Consider the following 19,065-nt stretch of genomic DNA (forward strand, 5'->3'; position numbering starts at 1 on the left):
TAAAGTACTGGAATCAATTAGTTAAGCACCGGAATTAATTAGTTAAATACTAGAACTAATTAGTTAAGCACTGGAATGAATTAGTTAAATACTAGAACTAATTAGTTAAGCACTGAAACTAATTAGTTCAACAATGGAACCGATTAGTTAAGCAATCAAAGTGGTCTTCTCGGAAAGGCGGTCTTATACAAAAGTTGCTGAAAAAATATTCACATAATTTTTGATAAATGTTAAGGATACGCCACCCCGAAAAACTTATTGCAAAAAAAAAAATTATTCTAAACATGTGTAGATTTTTTCTAATAAATTAGTTATATGAACAAAACATAAAATATCTATTTATTGAATTCAAAGAAACTACTTATTCTGCTAAAAGATTTATTAGAGTTGTTTTTGGGGAAAAATAGTGGAGTAAGATGATTTATTAGATATTCCATCGACTCACCCACGCATTATTTTTTTTGTTTTTCACGAGGAAAGTCTAAGTGCAGTTCCTATTGAGTCAGATTGGGCTGTAAAAATTGCATTTGAAATTATGGAGTAATTATTAATTGATTTTTAATACTATATATTTATCTAATTTTGATAGTAAAAATGTGCGAGAAAAATTATCGCAACTCGCAAAGAAGTGACACATATCATTTTGGTATTATTTTATATAGTTTTGTAAATATGTTGTAGCGGTATGGAAGTATAATAATACTATGTATATAAAAATCTAATATATTATTTACCATTGTAGTAATTTTTAGAGTAATTAAGCAGGCAAGGAGTTTTAGGCACTTTTTAATAAATATTATAGAGTATATGTTAATTATTTAAGATTTTTTTCCATAAAATAGAAGATGAGGAGGAAAGGAAATCATTTTTTCCTAAAAAATATTAAGTTTTTTAAAGTTTTTTTTAAAGTGGGGAGGGTTATTACCAAGGGCTGTCAAAAACTGATCCGATCCAACCGATTTCAGGATTTCTGACAAAAACCGAAGTGAGCCGAAAAAAAAGGTTTCATCCATTCAATCCGCATAAGCATAATAGCCTCGTAGAACTTCATGATCCGATTATACCCGAACCGATTATACCCGACCCGTAATCGACCGATAACCGATTTGACACCCCTCGTTATTAGGATTTAGGAGTAGTTTATTTCCAAACTAAGATTTGGGCGGGGAAGGCCCAATAACCCGTGTCTACCAAAAGGGTCCAATAACCCAAAGTGACCCACGATCATTTTTCCCCCATAGAGCTACAGAAACTCAGACCAGTAGAAATCGAAGCGAAGCAATTTAAGGCTTTAAGCAACTGAAAATCCAACACAAGGAAGAAGAAGACACAAAAAAAACTAAAATGGAGGAATCACTGCGAATTAAAGAATTCGATGAAGTTACTTCCGCTGAAGAATTCGAGTCTCAAATTGAACCCCTAAACGTTCCCGCGGTATAATTTCGCAAATTCATGAACACTCTATTTATCTCTCTTCATTTTTTAATTATGTTTTTTTGTTGTTTTTTTTGTTTAATTTTAATTATTGTTTCCGATTTTGATGTGGAATCAAGGTTTTTAGAGGATGTGTGAAGGATTGGAAAGCTTTCCAGAGCTGGAATCCTACAAATGGCGGTCTCGATTATTTGCAGGTTTTGCTTCTGATTTTTTAAAAATAATTTCACAAGTTTACATAATTGCATTGAATATTTGGATTCTTTCATGTCGATGTATATTGTATGTTAATTGAAAGTAAAATGTTAGTTGGATTTTGTTAATTGAAAATCCGGGCAACAAAGATTAAATAGTCGGATTAACTTCACCATTCTTACAGTGTCTTAATTCTTAATCAAAGTAAAATGTTAAGCATAAACAACATGGAGGAGAAAACGACTTGCCTTTTACCTTTAACTATTAACACATATGTAACATACTAACATTACATACATCCTAGTTGGCGTAAGTTTAGGAGTTTTGCAAGTTATTATCGGCGTTATTGAGGCATTATTATTGCACCTATTGTAGGCATTGTTGTACTAAATATGTGTTAATAGTGAAAGATATAAGGCAAGCCAATTTCTCCTACATATTGTTTATGTTTATCATGGTATCAGAGCCAACGGTCTTGACCCCTTGTCTGTCCTGAGAAAGGAGGGTCCATTGAAGAATTTGTAAAGAAGAGTAGAAGATGTGTTCGGAGCAAGTAGTGCAATAGAAGTGAATGCCCCAAGTAGGGTCTGAACCTCAAGTTAAGAGAGTCCAGTAAGGACATTGTGTAACCCATCCACACTGCATAAAGGTGCATAAAGGTGTCTGACATGCGCCTGGAGTGTTAAGAGTATAATCCATATGTGAATATTGGACTAGTTATCTCATATTGAAGGAATAGAGGGAGATTGCCTAACATATAAGATTGGTGGACTACTCCACATATTACCAATCGATTTTAGGATAAAACCCTATCAGGCTTGTATGTGGTGAGACTCTTCTCTTGTCTGGGCTCGTGTTAGGCCCAATGAGTTTATCATAAAACAAGGAAATTTAGGTATGCATAATTAGTTAGTAGTGATAAACTCATAATGAGCCTAACTTGTTTGCGAGTTACACTATTTTGCCTCGGTCAATGTTAGGTTGATTTAGTTTTAATGAGAGCTCGGGGCTTTAACAAGTTAAGTCGAGCTCAATAGATTTGAAAAATGAGTAAGTGGTTGTGACTTGAAAAGCTTGTGAGTATTTTCACAATCATAGTATATGAATTGGATTAAGTAAATAAAATGACATGTGAGGACTATAATAGATTTAACAAAACGGCTGTGGGATCTTATAATAATGGAAAAGTTAGAAATAGGAATGTTAGAGCTTGACAAAGTATTCACTAGAATGTTACTTGAGCTCCATTCACACTCTGAGTAGAGTATCAACATGAGGCTAAAATATTTGAGTTTGACAAGCTTGAGTTAGGGTCTAGATTGCCTGAATCAACCAAGCTATCCCATACTTGAATGCATCTCGACTTTTTATCATCCTTATTCAACAACCAACGAAAGCACATGATTGTGGAATCGTGGAATAATTGTTACATGCTGAAATTTAGTAAAGTTTATCTTTCTTGCATCATGTTTGTTTCAATTCTTTCTTCTTGTCATGTAAATTATTGTATAGTTTCGTTTCCTTTTTTAATAATAAATGATACATCCAACATTCCACGGGAAGATGTTAAGTATATACTACGTGTATGATCAACTGATTAAAATTTCAGGAGCGAGTACAATCAGCTATTGTGGAGGTTATGCTATCAAGATCAGCACCGGTTTTCTATGGTGATATCAGAAGCCATGAGAGGGTACTCTGCAATTTCTTTGAGCATTTACTATTTCTACTGAACATATAGTTTTGGACTTTCATTTAGGTTCTCAAGTAGCCATGACCCTTGTTGATGGTGTAGGTTCCGCTGCCGTTTTCTTCATTCATTGAGTTTTGTAAGAGGGGTTCAGACAAAGATGGAATCCATGATGCCTGCAGTGAGTCAGAGATACTTGAGAGTGTGGCATCCGATGCTGATTTGTGCAATTCGTTAACAAATGCTCGTGATCAGATTTATTTAGCACAGGTTGAAGCTCATAGTCCTGAACTCCTAGTAGACGATTTATAAGTAGTTGAACTAGAAGTTCAGTTTAGCTATAGTAGTACAATAACATAAGGATACATGGAATACTTTGAAAATTTTGGATACACCAATCAGACAAGATAAGAAATAAATAAAAGATGTGATCAGACCAGGCCAAATCTTCAATTTTGGACTACATCACCGTATCTGAGTTAAATGGATAATATTCTCAGTCTCAAATCCACCTCTGTGAGTATTCTTCTTTCTTTTGGGAAATATACTGTGCAGATTTACCAGAATTACACCTATTACTGAAGGCTGAACCCTAATGCCTTGCGAGGATTGGTAATGCTAGACTGCTGGTTAGGGCTTAAAGCCAAACCCTTTTTCAAGAAAAGCAGGGGTGTCATTATATTGCTCCTACCTGTACTGTACTGTACTGTCTCTTGTATCATGTTTTCAGCAGGATTTGAATTACCCTCTTTATCTTTTGAGCAGTGAAGTGATGGCCTCATCTTGTTTATACTTTCTGAAAATAAACAAATGTGACTGCAGGTCCCGATCTTGAACAGGGAGAATGAAGAAAGGGTGCAATTAGAAAGTTTACAGGAAGACATTAAAATAGTATGTTTATGAATCATCGACTTGTTTGTTTTGATTTGCAGCTCTATTATCTGTTCTGATTCTGAATGTATCCTCAGACTTACTGCTTGCTTCTTTTTTCAGCCTTCTTTCTTGGGACCAAATAAATTATCTTCTATCAATTTGTGGATGAATAATGCAGAGTCTAGATCGAGCACCCACTATGATCCTCACCATAACCTTTTATGTGTAGTCGCTGGTTGCAAGCGAGGTAGGTATTTTTTCCTTTGGTTTTCTTCATCTTATGTTTCATTATTGTTGCTTACTGAGAAACTTGCTGTTTTTGTGGACGGATTCACCAGCTATGTGCAAATTTACGAACACTCTTGAAATCTGCAACTTTAATAAATGATCTTATGCATTGCTAGTAAGAGTGTGGTTAATAGGCAGGCCTTCTATTTGTATTGACTGATTGATCTCTTCGGGTAACAAATCCCTATCATGATTGAATTTTGACCATGGTGTAAAAACTAGCCCGAGTTAACTCGTATCGCCCGAGTTAACAAGGTTTTGGAGGCTGGCGATACGAGATATCCCGAGTTGTAAAGGTGTTTTTAAAAACGGCGAGATCTCGGCCGGTTCAACCGATACGAACGAATTTTGTCCGCATTAAACGTTATAAACCTCACATCTACTCGATTTTCAGCCAAATTTCCCATGTTTTCGACAAAAAGAAAGCGAAAAAGGAAAGAAATGGAGAAACTTTATTGAAATAGAGTAGAGAACTCCATTTTCAAATCTAAAACCAGTGAGGAGAGAGAAGGTAGACAAAGGAATTCATTTTAATTATGTCACGTATACGGTTTAGGGGAGGGGGACTACGGTAGGTAGTGAATGGGGATGACATGGGGCTTCTTTTTCAAATTTCAAATTCCTACGCGACAACCGCGACATGGTCCGCTACTAACGCAAATTTCCGTTACCGAGACTCCGCGACCGATCCCGCGACCGTGACCGATACCGCATTTTTTATCTATGATTTTGACACTGTGACAGATCATCCCTCTTGCATTCCTTTATATATTCTTTTAATAATAGAATTCCAATATTATTCATATTAGGAATTAAAGGAGACTTTGGAATAATCTTGTGCTGTTTATCACTAGTTTTTTTTATCTTCCCATCCTTCTGGCTGGCATTTTTGTGAAAGGAAGTCTGAATAATGACATGGATTGAGATTGGTGGATATTGGAGATGGGAAGAAATGCTGCACTATTGTGGGCTTGTGGCTTAAGACTAATGACATTTCGCCAGCTTCCTTTTCGTATGCCTAAAACTTTTTTAGGTCAAATATCTCGTAGCAAAATTGTTCGTCACATGGACAGTATTTTGAACTTCTATCTTTCTGTTTGTGTATTGGTTTTTAGATAGGAATGACCAATTTTAGATTCTCATGTTAGTTGTGCTTCTTTGTGTGTATCAAAGCCTTATGCACTAGAAAACAGTTCAATTGGCTACATTCAACAACCACTGGAGGTGAAGGTGTTTTTTTATTTTAATTAATTTTTAGGAAAGAAGGAATTTTGTCCCTTCAAACTCAGATGCCAATTATTGTAGCTTTTCCACTTTTTCTTGCAGCATCTGATCTTTCTAGAAAATAACATATGCTGTTATGTTTGTCTATTTGTATTAATTCACTTCTGGAAATTCTACTTTTGGCAGTTGTTCTATGGCCGCCATCTGCTGGCCCGCTCTTGTATCCTATGCCATTATACGGAGAGGCCTCTAATCATAGGTATGCGGACTATACGACAACTTAAGGGGTGTTGAGTAAATTGGAATTGGAGTTTGGGGATTAATCAGTAAGAGTGAGAGTTGGTGATTAGCAATATGGTAATTTCAATCCTTTATTTGGGACTTAGGGTTAATAAATTGAGAATAAAGTGACTATTTACTAAAATATTCCTTGTTAATTTTTCGTATACCCTAGTCATTATTGGAATACGGGTACTTTTCTTTTGCTATTGAATTGCCCTCCCCAACTTCCATCTTCCCCTGGTCGTAAATGGGCCGTAATAGAGCCCTCCATTTGTTTCAATCCAATGAAACAAACGGGAAACTTATATTTGGTCACTCAATGTCAACTTTTAATGCCCATGAATACGCCCTGACAGAGACTAGCAAATCAGTGCTTCCTGTCAAATTCTGAAGGTCAGGATGCTTTTATCACAAGTTCAAAACCCTGTGCCATAATCTTCTGTTCTTTTTGTTCTAATTTTCTTCTTTTTGTCCAACAGCTCTGTCACTCTTGATTCTCCTGATTTTTCGCTTCATCCACGATTTGAACGCGCGCATGAGTCTTCCCAGAAAGTCACTCTTCAAGCAGGAGATGGGCTTTTTATTCCCGAAGGCTGGTAAGCATTTAAAATATATTCAGGCTTAAATATAAGTTAGCGATGATAGTCCTCGTGACAGCCATTGCACCTGTGCAATTAATTGGTCAGGAGCTTTGAACAGGGGCACTCAAGTCTCTGTTGAATTGTTCTTGCGAGTTGCGACACAATTCTGTGTTTTTTCTTTGTTGTTTTGTGTAAGAGTGATATTGGATTCTCAACTATGCTTTTCGATTGCCATATCCTGGTTAAAGTTTATTTTAACTGCAACGAGGCTTAGGATTTATACATCGAACATCCTTGGTGAAAAACAGATTTTCAAGCAGAATCCTCTGACGACAGTTCATGTTCTAGCCTTCTAGGTCCAAAGAAACATGGCCTTATTTGTTAGGACAATGGAATTGCATAAGCTATTAGTATAGACTGGAAATCAGGTTTGTAGAAATGAGAAGAAGAGAATTTGGGGGAAGTTGATAGTTGATTGTGATTTGAATATTTGATGCAATTAAATCATCATATTGAACATAAATTACCAATAGTTCGAGGGGCTGGGAACTCCCAAAATAAAGTAAAGTAAACTCTCAACTATTTTCTTCATGCCTTCTCTCTCGATCACTCTCCTCCCTGTATAGTATTTCTTATTCTAACTAACTGGCTTCGTTCTTCTTTAAGCTAATTCTAACAACTAGTTATGCATTTCCTACAATAAACCTCTCCTTATTCTAGTTCATAACAATAATACTACGTATAGAGGATTGTTTTGTAGAGCCACATACATGCTTGTGACTTTTACTTTTGTGAGACTATTCTATGAGCTGATTTCCGTATAGATGTTTGTCTTCATAAACTTCCTTAACAGTATTCTCAATCTTGACAGTGTAGTCTCTTATTTTACAGGTTCCATCAAGTTGATAGTGATCAGTTGACTATTGCTGTTAACTTTTGGTGGAAATCTAACATGATGTCTAGCATGTTGGAACATATGGATGTATATTACTTGCGTTTAATATTGAGAAGGTGATACACTTTTTCATGTACCATATTTTAATTATCTGATAATTATAAAAACTACAACTTATTCTGTGTTTTTCTCATGTTGTATCTGCTGGTGAAACGGGTGTTGTCGAATGAAGATTAGTTGACAAAGAGAGGGTATGTAGCTTGCCACTTCATTTTGTCTTAGATGTGTTCATGTTTGCTGTTTATTTGAGTTGAATGTGTTTTTATTGTCTGAGAATTTCTTTTGTAGTTTTGTCATTATTGTGCAGAGGTTTGTTGTTTATTTGACTGATGGTACATTTCTTGATGTTTAGAATGGTTTATACAGAATATATGTCTCTATCAGTTTGCTTCTGGGTTGTTTGGATCTGCTGCTTTATTCAGCCTTTTCCTTTTTGTAATTGTGATAAATCTTCCGATCCTTTTTTCCGTTTTAATTCATCTGCATTACCTTGTAGTCCTGTGCTTTGATTAGTAGGCATTTGCCAAATTTCCTTTTTTACTTCTTTTTTTTAAAAAAGTTGGATTATGCATATCATACATTTCCTCAGCATGTCTGCAAAATCAAGATGTATTTCCAGAAAAATGGCGATCTTAAATATGCTAGTGTTATATTTTCTCTTGGTATGTGTCCCAGTGTGCATCGTTGTTTTACAAATGCAGTTTCTGCAACATTACAACATTTTATGGTGACAATTTTTTCATGCTGCTTCTTCTTTCCTTTCCAATAGGGCAGAATCAGATGTTGCCGAAAATTTCTGGTGCGGGTTCTGGTAAAGTGAGAGACTGCAGAAGTGAGGCATCTGACAATGAAAAACCAGGTCTTCTTTTACTCGTTCCACATTGGAAAATCTCTAGGCATACTCCTCTAGAGTAACTGATTAGATTTTTTGTTCATGCATCAGGTATTCAAGAAAATGTCAAGTTTAATGTGAATGTCAAACTTCATGATCTTTGCCCCCCAACATTTGAAGCTCTTCACAAACTTGTTTCTCTCGTCCATGACGGGGTCAATGCTGTCAGTCAACCATGCCCTTCAACAACTGATTCTAGAGTGATTCCTGATAGTGATGGAAAAAACACGATGATTACTACTAAGTCACTCAATTCGGCCTCTCAACAAGATCAATGCACTTCAAAATGTGATTCAGGAGTTATTCCAGATAAGGACTCCAAGAACATGGTGGTATCTAACTTGTACAGCCTGGAAGATGATTCCATTGCCAATATCCTCTTGAATCTTGAACCAATTGATCTTATGACTGTCTGTCTGGCAATGGTGGTGAGTTTTTGCCTTTACTTCCTTGTATCAGTGAAACTGGTTGAAAGTGGTTCTGCTCTATTGTGCAGTCCTTGTGTTTTTGTTCGTTTCAATGTTTTCACTTTCACGAAGTCCATTGAACTTTGAGAACTCGAGGTCTACGGATGTGATTAAATTCTGGATTTATCATTCACATCAGAGACCATGCTTTGTCTATCCCTTGGAAAAGTATTCCTATGCAACATTGTCGATCCTTTTTACTTCATCCTTCGTATGTCTTCTCTTAATTTTGTGAAATCCTGGTTTGTATTGTGGTTGCTTTTTTTTCATCTTCTAGACTATTGAGTAATGGTTTTTGCCACTATTCATTTCTTCCTCTGTCTTGTAGTAAGCTTTTAGAAGTTTGGAACATTTTTGGAAAAATTATATATTCTGGCATCCTTAACAGGCCTCTGATCTTAAACTTTTGTCTCTTCTTTTACTAACTGCTTGAAGCTCTATAATTAAATTACTTATCTTTGTTTATTTATTGAAGTTTGTGTGCATTCGGTTACCGATCATCTGATGTTTCATCAATGTCAATTACTGAGTATCTAAGAAATTGATGTTAAATTATTCTATCCAAGTTACATTTTCTTATTTTCGCTTGTTTTATTCTTTTCCAGAACAGTTTCCCCAGAACCTTAGAGGCTTTGATATTACACATGCTTTCGCCAGTAGGGGCTGAAGTTCTTACACGAAAATTTGAGGAGTTAGATCAGCAGATGACTGAAGAAGATCGGTATTTAATCACTCGTGAATTGTCTTAGGTTTGGTTTCTGTCAAATTTACATCTTCTCTAATTTGGTATTTGTCTTGCATATTATAGGAGCGCATTCTACCAGAGGTTTTACAGTGTGTTTGATGATCAGTTTGCTATCATGGATGTGATCTTGAAAGGAAAAGAGTCATTTGCACTTCAGGTAAGAGCGGATTTAAACCTGTATTAAGAGCCTGGAATCATATTTTGCTTGATTTTGCATCTGTATTTTGTTGAGGCAAGAGGTAGTATTTTCACGACGGTTTCTGCATCGATATTTTGGATTGAGTATGATAAAAATTTTGGGGGGGAGATTAAAGAGAATATGTCATAGTGGGAACTTTGTTTGGGGATGACTTTATTGTTTCTAAATTTATCAAAAGCTTGATTTATTAATTTGTCAAAATTGGTGTAAGGTAAAAGGGGTATACATTTTCATCAATACATGATTCCCATTTGTACATCCATATCTAAGAAAACAACTGGTAATTGTCATTTCTGCTTGTTCCAAGTACACCATACCAATGTTGACTGTATTTACAAGAAGGCTTCATAGTCAATTTAGATTGCATGATTTTCCTTCATCAAGTTATTGGATTTCTTTGAACCTTTTTATAGCCGGATATGAAAATCCTTTCCCGCTCAAATAGGAGTAGAACTTTTATGTAGTATACGATCTTCTATAGTTCTATTCATTGATGAAATAGAATTTAATCTGTGGATACAGTTGCATTTATTTTTAATCATTATTACCATACGGATTTGTATCACCCTACATACGTACTCTAACGTAACTTCTGATCGCCGTAAAAGTACTAAACAAGATTTTCGAATTTTCATCCTTCTCTTTTTCTGGTTTGCTATGTTGGTTACCTTGCAACTATGACTTCAACTTCTACTCCCTCCGTCCCTTAATACTCGCACCATTTTGACTGGACACGCATGCCAATGCACAACTTTGACCACCGTTATCTTTAACTATATATTATAAAAAGTTATAAAAATATTAATATTTTGAAAATATACATTAAGATGAAGCCAACAATATATTATATATTAACATTTATTTTCATATACTAGAAATAAAATAAGGTCAAAGTAAATTATGTGAATAGTGTAAAAAGTCAAAACAGTGCGAGTATTAAGGGACAGAGGGAGTATGTTTTAAAGCCATTTCTTGTAATTCCATGAACCAAACTGGTTTTTGCTTTTATCATTATGAATTCCTCGAAGATACTTATGTTAAACAACCAGAATTCAATAATTATTAAATCAACAATACAAGATTTGTTTTGCTATAACATACAATTAAGATGTAAGTAAGTTTCTCTTTTGTAGGCTTTCAAGAATATTTTGCAACTATACATGCTTATGATTAGCAACCAGAATTCAATTATTATTATTAAATCAAACAAAACAAGATTTGGTTTTGCTATAACATACAATTAAGATGTATAAGTTGCTCTTTTGTAGGCTTTCAAGAATGTTTTGCAACTATACATGGGAGTCAGAGAGTGACACTGAGGTGGGTCCCAGTTTAAGACACTCTGATGAGTGATGAGGCACTGATTAATTTTCCGACAGCTTTGGTCTTGCCTGTGATGGATGGATAGTAAGATCAAGTGCTTAAACAGTTGATTTTCTTTGTCCTCTGCGACGGCATACTTTCACATGTGAGTCACTCATTACATAATTTACATTATACTCCTCCTCTGTAGAATATTCATGATTCTAGTTTGAATACTCCACTAATTTATTTATAGATATTTAAATGCTTGTGAACTTGCTGTATAATTCAAAATTTTCACTTTTCTGTGTTGAGTACAGTAAAAAAAAAATGATTCTATGAGTCTCTGTTGATGTTTTTACTTGATCACTTGATGTTAGTATTAGCTATTTAGCTTGTTATCATCAATTCACTAGGTTTTTTACGTGTACTTAACAATTTAGTTCAAGAGTTCTATTACTTAGACTCGTCGAAAATGCCGGACTCAGATATGGTGTCGATCCGACATTGATGCATCTAGGTTTTTAACTTTTTTGATGGATCACACCCATGTTGACTTGGGTATGAGCCGAATGACATGTATACAGGCGTGCGGCAATGTAGGGAGGTTAAGAGCAACATGGTTTAGAAGTTATTATTCAGATTGTAAGAGGAATTATTATTGTGGGTAGGGCTTTCAAATCGGGACTTCGGTCGGTTACAGGTTTGGTATAATCGGATAATGTTTTGTGCATGGTCATTGTATTCATGTGGATTGAATGTGTGATATTTTTTCTGGGTCTCATCAAATTTTGTCGGATGTCGCTCGGATCGGGTCAGTTTTTGACAGCCCTAATTGTGGGTGTAAATTAGAACTAACATGGGATATTGTAATTTTTTTGAAGTTTTGGACGTGTACGGAAGAGAAGTGAGGAATTTTTTATAATTGCCAAAATAAAAATAAAAATAAAAATTGTATATATGTATTCTGTTCCCTTCAGTATATGTGTGAATCCTGAGTACTAGACCTTATGGTGGTAGTTATAGTAAGACTCACGAATTGGGTTGATTATTTGATTTTGTTCAGAAATCGAGGACGTTTCCGTTTCTGTTTGATAAGTTCATGTGAGGTCTATTAAGTTTCAATTTACAACTAAAATAACTAATAAATTCGATTAATATAGGATAAGTTAGATAACGTGACATATAATCGATACGGAGTATATAACATGCACATATCTCTTGGTACGGAGTATATATTAAGCATTGATCACCAAAATCATTGGTTTGAAATGGTCAAGAGAGTCATCAGTTTGTTCTCAAAATGAGGACAAGTAAGGACATAATGTTGTTGCTGAAGTAATAGAAAGCATCAATTGATTTTTCAATGACTTGAAAAAAAGATGAGTGTTTTATGGGGAAAGACATAAAAACAAAGTATGGAAAAAAAGAAGGAATTTGGAGTGTAATTATTATGATTTGAAGTAAGAAGAAGAAGAAAAGGGAGCCAAAGGGAAAGGACGTCGTGTGCCATAAGAAAATGAGATTCCCTGGTTGAAGATGACATATTATGATTATACTTGTAGAAATTTTTAGGAAAGGGAATAGAAATGGAATACTCCGTACAATTCAAGCCTTTTGTTTTCGTCTGCATGTGCAATTATCCGTTTATACCAGACCCGTAACCGTTTCATAAAACACAGAAAATAGGTAGGGATGTCAAACAAGAGATACTCTCTATGTTTCATAATTCGTTTTTATCTTATTATTTAACTAACTTTGAATGCAATCTTATTACGATTATGAAGTACTCCCTCCGCCTCGGAATACTCGCAACGGTTTGACTGGACACGCTTGCCAATGCACTTTTTTTTTAAATATTATTTCAAAATATATATTCAGATGAAGCCAACAATATATTATATGCTAACACTTATTTTTATATACTATAAATAAAATAGGCTCCGTTTAGTTTGGTGTAAAATATTTTCATGGAAATGACTTTTTTTTCTTTTCCATCATTTTTACATTGTTTTGGTTTCGCAAAGGATAGAAAACAAAGAGGAAGTATTTTTTTCATATCTGATATGCGCTTGCAATTGCTAATGCATTCCATAGCATAAGACAAAAGTAGAAAAAGACAAAAAATGTACTTTTTAAAATAAAAATGGTATCTTTTTTAACTGAATTGTATTTTTTTTTACTATTTATCTTTTAGCTGATATGTGTGTTGCCACGTATCTGATATCCGAAAAAACAACCCCAGAAAACAATCTTTTTAAGGTGGAAAAACTTTTTCCATTTGAAAAGAAAGGAAACCACTTTTTTCATTTTTCCTCTTTACCTTCTTCTTCCTCCTTCCCATCAATCGTCACCCATCTTCTCCCATTTTCATTTTTCTATTTTGGTTTCTTGTAAGAAACTAAACCAAAATAGCGAAAAACTAGTTTGGAATTGTGTTTTTCCTTAAAAAATGTCTTCCATAAAAAAATCATTTTTCACTGAAAATGTATTACGTCAAACCAAAATGAGCTAGTAAGAAAATTGTTATGTACGGAGTATGTACTATTCTTTACCTTAACTTTGCAAGGCTGCAATTTCCATTCATGTATACTTTCCTAAAGAACACACTACATCACATTTCAGTATAAATATCAGTTTTAACCTTTACAAATACCAGATTTTTTTTACGGTGTTTTCAACAATTTTTTGTTACAGTCTTCTCTGATAGAAGTTTGTCACATGTATCCATGTCCTTGTTAGTTTGTGTGGGTAAGTCTTCGAGTCTTTAGATTTGGCCTGCATTAACTTAAACTGTATTATGCCGTATTCTGACGAGATCGAACAGTATATACTACATCTGTCCCTTAATACTCGCACCGTTTTGACTTTTTGCACTATTCACTTAATTTACTTTGACCTTATTTTATTTCTAGTATATGAAAACAAATGTTAGTATGCAATATATTGTTTTCTTCATCATAATATACTTCCTCCGTCCCGAAATACTCGACCCGGTTTGACCGACACAGAGTTTAAGGAACTTGAATTGACTTATTTAATTTAATAGGTAGTAGTTGATAGTAGGGTATTATTTTAATGAAGTTAGTGGGAGGTGGGTTAAGAGGTGGGGTTGGGGGAGAGTAGATGTTGAATTTTTAATTATTTTTTGTGTGGAGTAGGGGGGTAGGTGGGTTAATAGGGATGGAGTGAGAAATAATATAATATTGTTAGAATATTTCCATTTTTAGAAACAGGTCAAGTATTAAGGGACGGCCCGAGAAGGAAAACAGGTCAAGTATTCCGGGACGGAGGGAGTATATTTTAAAAATATAAATATTTTTATAAGTTTTTATAATATGTAGTTAAAGATATTGGTGGTCAAAATTGTGTATTAGCAAGCGTGTCAAGTCAAAACGGTGCGAGTATTAAGGGACGGAGGGAGTATAATATAGGACCTTGAATCTGTTCTCTGAACCATCTTGTGAATGAATGGGTTAGTTCTGAATTTGTTATCTTCTGTTAGTGTTGCAGATGTGATTTACAGTGTTGAAGATTTTTGTTCTCTGTTTTTTACTTCAAGAGTATGAAAATGGTACGTATATGTGCCTTTTCCCTTTCAATGAGTATTCACACTTCTAAAGAGTGAATTTAGTTTGTTATGCCTCTTAATTGGATGAGCTCTCTTCTTAGCTTTTATTCCAGGGAACCTAAGTTTTTTTTGGGTGTACCATCCGGTTCACTCTTAAAGCTAATCCGGATTCGAGGCGAGTTCTGAGTGGATAGGTTCCAGTCCCTTCCCAATTGTTGTTGCGGGGGATCGAACATGGGTTCTCCATATCAAGTTCAGCCTCAATCACCACTGAACCAGTAGTAATAGTTTAGAGCTATAAAAGAAACCGGTTTGATCCGACCACATTCGTTACAATGATCCCGCCTAAACCAACCTGATATGATCCACCGCAAACTCGTTTTGGCAGCTCTTGACTAATAGTATGCCACTACTCATGCACTAGGTCCATTGTAACTTCAATTAGAGAGTTGACTCTTGCCTCTTTTTTTTTCTCTCCCTCAAGTGCGAACTCATGTTTTTGTTTTCCTCAGACGTGTTGAAAATGCCTCTTATTAGTTGTTACCTTTAGATATGCACTCAATGACATTTCATGTGTATTTTTGGGGCCCTAAACTGGTTTGATATGGCCGGATTTGTTCTGTATGACACAATGATCCCGCCTAAAACAACCCGATTGATACATCGCAAACTCGTTTTGACAGCTCTTGCCTAATACTCCCTCCGTCCCATAATATAGTGCCTGTTTTTCTAAAATGGTGTCCCTAAATGATGTGCCTATTTCTATTTTAAACCATTAATTTTTACTTTGAAAATTGTACTTTTTGACTTTTATTCAACCCATGTGCTTGATTTTTGTCCTTTTTAGGCCTATTTATTATGTACACACCTTTAATCTATAATTTATCTCTCCATTTTTGCCAACTAACATGTACTTTATCTTGAAAGTACAAATCATTATTGTTTTTATTATCAATGTTATCCTTTACCTTAATAACCGTGATTTTGGTCAAACGGACACTATATTATGGGACGGAGGGAGTAGTATGCCACTAGGTCCATTGTTCAATTAGAGAGTTTGACTCTTGCCTTTTTTTTCTCCCTAAAGTACTAACTCATTTTTTGTTTTGTTTTTCTCACACCTGTTGAAAATGCCTCTTGTTACCTTTAGATCCACACTCTATGATATTTCATGTGTATCAACGTTTTTGGGCCCTAAACTGGTTTGATATTACCCTTAATAAGTTCAGGCCATATCTTTAATTACCAAGGGATAAATAAGTCACAAAAGTTACTATAGAGTCGAGTTTTGACCAGAATTTAACTTAGTCAAGCTCGAAGATAGTCTCTCATCCATCATTGATCCCTACCCTAATAACCTAATTACTTACAGTATGATAGATCTTTTTCAGGTTTTCTGTAGCAAAAAATAAAAAAGACCCGTGATATTTAAATAATATAATGTGGATGGATCATGGATGGACCATATGGCCCATATCACCTGATATTTAAGCAGTAATCAATCATGTAGGGGGGTCCGGGTCATCTATGTCTAAGAGCAAAAAGCTATGTTGGATTTTTGCACAAAATTTGACATTTCCTTTATCATCTTTTCAATTAAACTTTGACATTTTCTTTATTTTTATTCTGTACTTCACGTATTTTACTGTTTTATAGGAAAAAATTTGTGAGAAAAGATCTTATATCTTTCACATTTTGTGAAAAAACACCTCAAAAAACTTTTATACTATGTATGTGAGTAATGAGTAATACTCCATCCGTTAAATGATATACTTTGAACGGCACGTAGATTTAGGAGAATGATTTTAATTTATTAAAATAAGATAAAAGTGGGATAGTTGATGAATTGTTTATTGCATGTAGTAAAAGATGATGCGAGTAAGTGTCAACGTGTGAGGATTACAAAAAGAGAAATATTAATATAATTGGAAATGGAGACCATGACATGCCAAAAAAAAAAGTGTACTTCCTCTGTTCATAAATACTCGCAACAGTTGATATTTTTATACTATTCACATAATTCACTTTGACTATTGTTGGTGATTTATATATCAAATAAAACATAGTCATGTGGGATGTTAGATTCGTCTCAATACGTATTTTCAAAATATCAAAATTTTTTAATTTTTGCTTAAAGAGAATTTAAGATATTGACGATCTAATTGTACATTGGCATGCGTGAAATTAACAAATGTTGCGAGTATTTATGAACGGAGGAAGTATTATTAGTAAAATATAATGGTTTATAAAAAGTGTATTCTTTAATAAAATACGGAGGGAGTAGTAGTTTTCAATAAACAGACATTGAGGTTGGATTCCGGCCAAAAACTCAAGTGTTTGGGCGTTGATCCTACATTTTCCCTATACCTAAGTGCATCTATTCTTATGGTACTCCGTAATTGTTAATCGTGTAATTTATTCACACAGTTGGAGGGAAAAAGTGAGAGTTAATGCCCGAAGGCTTGATTTCTTGGCTGAAATTCGACCTTAAGATATGTTTATAAAAAATTATTTTCGTATTAACATACTACGTATAAGGTATTTTCTCACAAAATAAAGGTTTTAAAATATGATTTTCCACAAAAATTATGATATAAAATTTCCTTTATTTTACCTTTATTTCTTCTTTTAATTCTCACTTCATCTCTTTCAACTTATTATGTCCTGGACCAATAGGTATAAACACACGCTTGGTAGAATCATCCTACAAACTATAGGATATACCCAATTCTTTATTTCTTTTTCACTCTTTTATTTTCTTTTAAACATTCCACAAAAGTTGGCCATTCCTTTATTTTTCTTATAAATCTATGATTTGGATAGTCTACGACCTACTTTGAATCTCTAGGTATTTGAATAGTTGTTTCCCCATCAACCTAACCATAAACTTCTTGTTTTGTTATAAAGCGATGTTCTGTTCACCTTATTTTCACTTATTTCAGGAAAAATAATATTAGATAAGTTCAGATAAGTTTATATAAGATAAGTTCAGGAAAAATAAGGGTTGACCAAATACAATTTATAACAAAAATAAGTTTTGATAAGTTTTAATAAGTTCAGATTAGTTCAGATAAGATAAGTTCATGCGTCTAATTATGAGATTTATTAATTTTATTCATTTTAATGGTTAGCGACTGTTTAATCCGTATTCTTATCCTTGCAGGATCACATAGAGAGTATGACCCTGTTCTCTTGAACTCACCAGTCCTTAATGTCAGGAGAATTCATTTCAATTTGTAGGATCTTGAGTCATGAAACTTAACCTCCTATTTGATTCAACCGAAATTGGCTGAATTGTTTTTTCGATAATTGGCTGAAATTAGCTTATTGGATCTTATTTTTGTTGAACTTATTTATGTGTTAAATTGTTCGTAAATAAACCTATGTTTGTTGAACTTAACTTATCTAAACTTATTTTTGCTGAAATAAGTTGAAATAAACCCTTATATTATTTTCTTTTAATTAAGTATTACCCTTTGATATTTATTAGGATATTATTGCTTGTTAAACCTTGCTTTATGGACCATTTACACATTTATCTACAACTTGTTTGGAGTAGGGACTAGAGAAGGTGGCTAACTAGTTAGTGGTAGTAATAGCTTAGTGCATGCAACATAGTTTGAACTTTGAACATAACTGAATTTCGACGCATGAATTCCAAGGAGAAAAGTGTATGTCATGCGTATACATCCCTTTATAGGGGAACTGATTACTAAGCTACTAAGCTATCTATACTACTCTTTTCCATATTGAACGTTGACTCGATTTTTTCACAAAATTTGTGATAAAAAAATTAAACATTAGTTTGGCAATCTCTTGTTGATTCAAGTATGTGCATATGAGTTAGGATAAAGAGGATTCGAACCCTTGTTTTCTAGATGTCTATGAACAAATGAATGAATGAAGCTACTCTTTATGTAAACAATTATTTTTACTAACCAATATAATTGCATGTTGATTAAGTGGTGATTAAGGCTGGGCTTGATAGGAAGAACCGCGTTTTCGATCCCCCGCAACAACAGTTGGGAGAGGACTAGAATCTATTCACTCAGAACTAGGGGTGGCAATTCGGGTCAATGGGTCAGGTTCGGATTTGGTTTCAGGTTGATTTCGGGTTGTGTCAAAAAATATCATAAATATTGTAAAACTTAATGTGATAAATGGGTCAAATCGGGTCGACTTCAGGTCAGTCGGGTTCGGTTCAGGTCGAGTTCAGGTTTCTCTCAGTAACGATCAGGTCGGGTTCGAGTCGAGTTATCAAGTCGGGTCAGGGATTGTCAGCGCGCCCTACCCAGAACTCGCCCTGAGTCTGAATTAACTGTAAGGGTTAACCGGGTAGTAACACCCCAGGAAAAAAAAATTGTGAA

At 34.4% G+C, this 19,065-nt stretch overlaps 1 protein-coding gene across 3 annotated transcripts; it reads left to right on the forward strand.

Annotated features, from left to right (window-relative positions):
• The first annotated feature begins 1,242 nt into the window (after positions 1-1,242).
• On the forward strand, positions 1,243-18,010 carry LOC110783531 (lysine-specific demethylase JMJ31). 3 transcript variants are annotated; one of them, XR_008921033.1, is made up of 16 exons: positions 1,246-1,434; positions 1,554-1,631; positions 3,239-3,322; positions 3,425-3,589; positions 4,142-4,210; positions 4,313-4,439; positions 5,891-5,963; positions 6,466-6,582; positions 7,459-7,578; positions 7,695-7,713; positions 8,297-8,381; positions 8,466-8,842; positions 9,487-9,602; positions 9,690-9,783; positions 11,094-11,293; positions 17,862-18,010. XR_008921033.1 is itself a non-coding variant. In XM_021987882.2 (15 exons), exons 1-15 carry the CDS (start codon positions 1,345-1,347, stop codon positions 11,136-11,138), a joined length of 1,659 nt encoding a protein of 552 aa, XP_021843574.1. In that variant the 5' UTR covers positions 1,246-1,344; the 3' UTR covers positions 11,139-11,469. The 3 variants fall into 3 exon arrangements, 1 of the variants encoding a protein (XP_021843574.1); XM_021987882.2 differs by lacking the exon at positions 17,862-18,010 and having other exon boundaries at positions 11,094-11,469; XR_008921034.1 differs by lacking the exons at positions 11,094-11,293; positions 17,862-18,010 and having other exon boundaries at positions 1,243-1,434; positions 9,492-9,602.
• The last annotated feature ends 1,055 nt before the right edge of the window (positions 18,011-19,065 follow it).

Source organism: Spinacia oleracea, chromosome 5, assembly GCF_020520425.1.
Source record: "Spinacia oleracea cultivar Varoflay chromosome 5, BTI_SOV_V1, whole genome shotgun sequence".
Taxonomy (NCBI): Eukaryota; Viridiplantae; Streptophyta; class Magnoliopsida; order Caryophyllales; family Amaranthaceae; genus Spinacia; species Spinacia oleracea.